General features: G+C 46.3%; 1 protein-coding gene across 5 annotated transcripts in view; it reads right to left on the reverse strand.

Annotated features, from left to right (window-relative positions):
* Positions 1-7,500, reverse strand: part of LOC110500892 (VPS10 domain-containing receptor SorCS2) — a 421,840-nt gene that overhangs the window by 15,565 nt on the left and 398,775 nt on the right. For all 5 annotated transcript variants that reach the window (XM_090214886.1, XM_036958237.2, XM_036958238.2 and 2 more), the window contains exons 15-17: positions 1,892-2,012; positions 1,502-1,635; positions 338-466 (exon numbers count right to left, since the gene is read on the reverse strand). In XM_090214886.1, the coding sequence (XP_090071012.1) occupies positions 338-466; positions 1,502-1,635; positions 1,892-2,012 (384 nt within the window). The remainder of the gene's footprint in view (positions 1-337; positions 467-1,501; positions 1,636-1,891; positions 2,013-7,500) is intronic.

The raw sequence follows: 7,500 nt of genomic DNA on the forward strand, positions 1-7,500 counted from the left end.
GGATTTTGAATGGGACTGAATTGTATGTCCCCACAAGGTTAGCTGCACAAGATTGTGTGTGTGTGTGTGTGTGTGTGTGTGTGTGTGTATGTGTGTGTGTGTGTGTGTGGGGGGGGGGGGGGTGGGTGTGTGTGGGGGGGGTGTGTGTGTGTGGGGGGAGGTGTGTGTGTGTGTGTGTGTGTGGGGGGGGGGGGGTGTGGGTGTGTGTGGGGGGTGTGTGTGTGTGGGGGGGGGGTGTGTGTGTGTGGGGGGAGGTGTGTGTGTGTGTGTGTGTGTGTGTGTGTGTGTGTGTGTGTGTGTGTGTGCGAGTCCTTGCGTGTATGCTACTATTCCTCACCCAGTACTGGACTGAAAGTTGTGTCCCTGGTGACAGTCGTCAGGCGGTGAGTCTGGGTCGTGCCAGAAGTCAGCGAAGCATCTATCTCCCTCGGTTTTGAGGCTCTGGGCACGTTCAAACCCATAGTCACTGAACACACAGAGGAAGAGGAGAACGTTAACCCCAGACACTGACCTACGGCTAGTTAGTGTTGCTCCCCCTGATGGTTGAGGCTAGGATTGGAGGATGGTAAATTGGTTCTAGAACAGTAGATAAGGGTAAACTGGTTCTAGAACAGTAGATAAGAGTAAACTGGTTCTAGAACAGTAGATAAGAGTAAACTGGTTCTAGAACAGTAGATAAGGGTAAACTGGTTCTAGAACAGTAGATAAGAGTAAACTGGTTCTAGAACAGTAGATAAGGGTAAACTGGTCCTTGAACAGTAGATAAGGGTAAGCTTGTTCTAGAACAGTAGATAAGGGTAAACTGGTTCTAGAACAGTAGATAAGGGTAAACTGGCACTATAACAGTAGATAAGGGTAAACTGGTTCTAGAACAGTAGATGAGGGTAAGTTAGTCCTAGAACAGTAGATAAGGGTAAACTGGTCCTAGAACAGTAGATAAGGGTAAACTGGTCCTAGAACAGTAGATAAGGGTAAACTGGTCCTAGAACAGTAGATAAGGGTAAACTGGTCCTAGAACAGTAGATAAGGGTAAACTGGTCCTAGAACAGTAGATAAGGGTAAACTGGTTCTAGAACAGTAGATAAGGGTAAACTGGTTCTAGAACAGTAGATAAGGGTAAACTGGTCCTAGAACAGTAGATACGGGTAAGTTCCTTCCAGTTTGCATAGAAAGGGCAAAGGTCAAATACAGTTCATGAGCTCAATGATCGATAGACACCAACATCACACACGCCAACAGGATCAATATCAATGATCTAGTCTACATACAGCATCGATTGATTGTTTATAGTGAATTACAGTGTTATTCTCATTCAGGAACAGAGTTGGAAATGAAAGATGATCCTCATTGAAAATACTTCTACTTCTATTCATCTCCTAAGCAGAAAAGGAATCGAAGCCTAACCCTGACTGTGACGCATATCATATTTGTTTATCTCAAGTCTATACCTTAAGTATAGTCTATTGCACTAGAGTGTGTTGGCTCTGGTGTGGTGTCTCACCAGTTGAAGTCTTTCTCGGAGCACTGGCAGGGCTTGGTAGTAAGGGCGGAGGTGTAGCTCCTCCCCTTGATACAGAACGCAGTGTCCTTCCTCTTCCTGAAACTCCTCTCCTGACCCATGATGCACTTCTCTCCCTGAGGAGGGCCAAAAGTATACATTTGCTAACTGTAAAGGTGCAGGATACACACAACATTTTTACAAAGACACACGAGTGTGTGTGTGTGTGTGTGTGTCTGTGTGTGTGTCTCTGTGTGTGTGTGTGTGTGTGTGTGTGTGTGTGTGTGTGTGTGCGGGTGTCCGTGTGTGCGGGTGTCCGTGTGAGTGTGTGTGTGTGTTTGTGTGTGTGTGTGTGTGTGTGTGTGTGTGTGTGAGTGTATGTGTGTTGAGTACCTGCAGATCTGTGAGTTTCCAGGAGTCGTAGTCTCCCTCTGTACATTGTCTGGGGAATGACTGTCTGAAGTCCACCTTGACCAGCTCCCAGTCTGACCGATAGCTGATGTGACCGAACACCCTGGAGGGAGAGACACACAGGAGAAATACAGATCTAATATGATCATATTATCATCACTTTGATGTCTGTTTACTGTCTGCTGTCTTAGAAAACTGTAGATATTTCTTAATAAAGGCTCGAGACGTGACTCCTGTACCATATCCACTGTCAACGGTCTCAGCCAACCCTCTCTTTTGGGAACAAGGCAGTCTGAAAGTAGCATTGTGACATGACAGCGCTCCAGCCAGACTCTTTTCATCAGCACTAATGAGTAGGGATCCACTTAAGGGCTCCTGGAAATCATACCTTTCTATAGTCCATACTTTGCATACACACAGATGCCCCAGTAAATTATGAGGGCCTCCAAAGCCATTGACTGCTCTGCACATAAGATTGGCTTGGCGTTAATGTGTTTTTATAAACTCAAAGTCATTCATAAAAGCATCGAATGATAGAAGATCAAATTGAGTTGTACAATGTATATCCACTAGGTGGCGATATACCATTAAGTAAAAAGGAGGAAATACAAAAATGTACTTGTGTATTTAAAATGGAACATTTCCAAGTCTGAATGTTCTTTAAGGAACAAATTGATGTGAAAACCTGGCATCAGTTGTGTTATGTATGCGACAATGTAACCCGGGTGTCTGGCTAGACTGTAAACTCTTCTTCCGGACTCATATCAAACATCTCCAATCCAAAATCAAATCTAGAATCGGCTTTCTATTTCACAACAAAGCCTCCTTCACGCACGCCGCCAAACATACCCTCGTAAAACTGACTATCCTACCGATCCTCGACTTCGGCGATGTCATCTACAAAATAGCTTCCAATACTCTACTTAGCAAATTGGATGTAGTCTATCACAGTGCCATCCGTTTTGTTACCAAAACAACTTATACCACCCACCATTGCGACCTGTATGCTCTAGTCGGCTGGCCCTCGCTACATATTCGTCGCCAGACCCACTGGCTCCAGGTCATCTATAAGTCTATGCTAGGTAAAGCTCCGCCTTATCTCAGCTCACTGGTCACGATAACACCCACCCGTAGCACGTGCTCCAGCAGGTATATCTCACTGGTCATCCCCAAAGCCAACACCTCTTTTGGCCGCCTTTCCTTCCAGTTCTCTGCTGCCAGTGACTGGAACGAATTGCAAAAATCGCTGAAGCTGGAGACTTACATAACCCCCACTATCTTTAAACATCAGAGCAGCTAGCCAGCCGATCGCTGCAGCTGTACATAGCCCATCTGTAAATAGCCCACCCAATCTACCTACCTCATCCCCATATTGTTCATATTTACTTTGCTGCTCTTTTTGCACACCAGTATCACTACTTACACACCTGCTCATCATCATCTGCTCATTAATCACTCGTGTTAATCTGCTAAATTGCAATTACTTTGCTATTATGGCCTATTTATTGCCTACCTCCTCATGTCATTTGCACACACTGTATATGTACATACTTTTTTTATATTGTGTTATTGACTGTACGCTTGTTTATTCCATGTGTAACTCTGTGTTGTTGTTTCTGTCGCACTGCTTTGCTTTATCTTGGCCAGGTCGCAGTTGTAAATGGGAACGTGTTCTCAACTAGCCTACCTGGTTAAATAAAGGTGAAATATAATAAATACAAATAAAACCCATTGTAATAGGAAGTGACCCATTCTAACAGGATATAACCCATTCTAATAGAATTTAACCCATTCTAACAGGATTTAACCAATTCTAACAGGATTTAACCCATTCTAATAGGATTTTAGGATTTAACCCATTCTAATAGGATTTTAGGATTTAACCCGTTCTAACAGGATTGAACCCATTCTAATAGAATTTAACCCATTCTGTCATGTATTGTCATGTTGTGTCTTGTTTCTGTCCTTTCCCTTCACCCTGTCTCCCTCTGCTGGTCGTTATTAGGTTACCTTTTCTCCCCCTCTTTCCCCCAGCTGTTCCTTGTCTCCTCCTAACTACCTCGTCACCCCTTTTCCCACCTGTTCCCTTTTTCCCTCTGATTAGTCCTCTATATCTCTCTCTGTTTTTGTTCCTGTCTTTGTCGGATTCTTGTTTGTGTTTTTCATGCCTGAACCAGACTATCGTCATGTTTGCTGCAACCTTGTCCTGTCCTGTCGGAATCTGCCGGTCCATCTGAGCCTACCTATGTTTTGTTATTAAAGAAGTTCTGTTTACGTTAATTCGCTTTTGGGTCCTCATTCACGCACCGTAACACATTCTAATAGGATTTAACCCATTCTAATAGGATTTAACCCATTCTAATAGAATTTAACCCATTCTAACAGGATTTAACCAATTCTAACAGGATTTAACCCATTCTAATAGGATTTTAGGATTTAACCCATTCTAACAGGATTTAACCCATTCTAATAGGATTTTAGGATTTAACCCGTTCTAACAGGATTGAACCCATTCTAATAGGATTTTAGGATTTAACCCATTCTAATAGGATTTAACCCATTCTAACAGGATTTAACCCATTCTAATAGGATTTAACCCATTCTAACAGGATTTAACCCATTCTAACAGGATTTAACCCATTCTAATAGGATTTAATCCATTCTAACAGGATTTAACCCATTCTAATAGGATGTAATCCATTTTAACAGGATTTAACCCATTCTAACAGGATTTAACCCATTCTAATAGGATTTAACCCATTCTAACAGGATTTAACCCATTCTAACAGGATTTAACCCATTCTAACAGGATTTAACCCATTCTAATAGGATTTAACCCATTCTAACAGGATTTAACCCATTCTAACAGGATTTAACCCATTCTAATTGGATTTAATCCATTCTAACAGGATTTAACCCATTGTAATAGGATTTAATCCATTCTAACAGGATTTAACCCATTCTAACAGGATTTAACCCATTCTAATAGGATTTAATCCATTCTAATAGGCAGCAAATTACTTTCTATTGTGAATGGTGGATGTCAGCCCACAAATAAGAGGCTGTTGTGTTATCCCCCTCTCCCTCCCTCTCTCTCTCTCTCTCTCTCTCTCTCTCTCTCTCTCTCTCTCTCTCTCTCTCTCTCTCTCTCTCTCTCTCTCTCTCTCTCTCTCTCTCTCTCTCTCTTCTCTCTCTCTCTCTCTCTCTCTCTCTCTCTCTCTCTCTCTCTCTCTCTCTCTCTCTCTCTCTCTCTCTCTCTGTCAATCTAGCATGTGTCAAGTCACAGTTTTTACCTCCCAAGGCTCTTGTCATTAGTATGTGAAGGGGACTCTCTCCCTTCCAGCCTGTCCTTGCTGCTAAGTCCCTGGTCAAAGAGTCTTCCAACGTCAAAAATCGAAGTCAGTTGTCCTCTAACATGTAAATATACTTTTAGAAATTTTAGCTCTTATCCAGAGCGACTTCCAGGAGCAATTAGGGTTAATTGCCTTGCTCAAGGGAACATTGACAGACTTTTCACCTAGTCTACTCGAGGATTCAAACTTTCGGTTACTGTCCCAACGATAGGCTACTTGCCGCACTGGAAGCAGATGGGGCATGTGTGTGAGTCATCCCTGACAATTGTTGTTCTGTTATTTCAGGATTGTGTCCTCTCTCCACACCCCCTCCACCACCACCATCTCTGTTACACCCCCCCTCCACCATCTCTGTTACACCCCCCTCCACCATCACCATCTCTGTTACACCCCCCCCCACCATCTCTGTTACACCCCCCTCCACCACCACCATCTCTGTTACACCCCCCTCCACCATCTCTGTTACACCCCCTCCACCTCCACCATCTCTGTTACACCCCTCCACCACCACCATCTCTGTTACACCCCCTCCACCATCTCTGTTACACCCCCCTCCACCACCACCATCTCTGTTACACCCCCCTCCACCATCTCTGTTACACCCCCTCCACCTCCACCATCTCTGTTACACCCCCCTCCACCATCTCTGTTACACCCCCTCCACCATCTCTGTTACACCCCCCTCCACCATCACCATCTCTGTTACACCCCCCTCCACCACCACCATCTCTGTTACAACCCCCCTCCACCACCACCATCTCTGTTACACCCCCCTCCACCATCTCTGTTACACCCCCCTCCACCACCACCATCTCTCTTACACCCCCCTCCACCACCACCATCTCTGTTACACCCCCCTCCACCATCTCTGTTACACCCCCTCCACCACCACCATCTCTGTTACACCCCCCTCCACCATCTGTTACACCCCCCTCCACCATCTCTGTTACACCCGCCTCCACCATCTCTGTTACACCCCCCTCCACCATCTCTGTTACACCCCCCTCCACCATCTCTGTTACACCCCCCTCCACCATCTCTGTTACACCCCCTCCACCACCACCATCTCTGTTACACCCCCTCCACCACCACCATCTCTGTTACTCCTCCCTCCACCATCACCATCTCTGTTACACCCCCCTCCACCATCTCTGTTACACCCCCCTCCACCATCTCTGCTACACCCCCCTCCACCATCTCTGTTACACCCCCTCCACCTCCACCATCTCTGTTACACCCCCCTCCACCATCTCTGTTACACCCCCTCCACCATCACCATCTCTGTTACACCCCCCTCCACCACCACCATCTCTCTTACACCCCCCTCCACCACCACCATCTCTGTTACACCCCCCTCCACCATCTCTGTTACACCCCCCTCCACCACCACCATCTCTGCTACACCCCCCTCCACCACCACCATCTCTGTTACACCCCCCTCCACCACCACCGTCTCTGTTACACCCCCCTCCACCACCACCATCTCTGTTACACCCCCCTCCACCACCACCATCTATGTTACACCCCCCTCCACCATCTCTGTTACACCCCCCTCCACCATCTCTGTTACACCCCCCTCCACCATCTCTGTTACACCCCCCTCCACCACCACCATCTCTGTTACACTTCCCTCCACCACCACCATCTCTGTTACACCCCCCTCCACCACCACCATCTCTGTTACACCCCCCTCCACCATCTCTGTTACACCCCCCTCCACCATCTCTGTTACACCCCCCTCCACCACCACCGTCGCTGTTACACACCCCTCAACCATCTCTGTTATACCCCCCCTCCACCACCACCGTCTCTGTTACACCCCCCTCCACCACCACCATCTCTGTTACTCCTCCCACCACCAGAGAGAGAGAGAGAGAGTGTGAGAGAGAGAGAGAGAGAGAGAGAGAGAGAGAGAGAGAGAGAGAGAGAGAGAGAGTGAAAAGAGGGCAACCAAACATTTTTATAAACAGAAGAAAACAGAGAAAGAGTGAAAGAAGAACCGTTCTCTCCACATGTACCATCATCTTCCTCACTCGGCTAATCAACCCCTCAAGAAAATCATGGAGGAAACGACCGTGTCATAAAAAACGGGAAATTGGGCGCTCCACTCCACCTAATGGAGACTGAATTTTGGAGATGAGAAAACCCTGCTGGTGCAAAATATGAGTCCTGGAGAGTCAGCTGATCCATATTCCTTCCCTAAGCCCCTTATTTGTAAGCAGAGGAGCCAGGACTTAG

The sequence above is a fragment of the Oncorhynchus mykiss genome, chromosome 21 (assembly GCF_057628025.1).
Source record: "Oncorhynchus mykiss isolate SJ-2025 chromosome 21, ASM5762802v1, whole genome shotgun sequence".
Taxonomy (NCBI): Eukaryota; Metazoa; Chordata; class Actinopteri; order Salmoniformes; family Salmonidae; genus Oncorhynchus; species Oncorhynchus mykiss.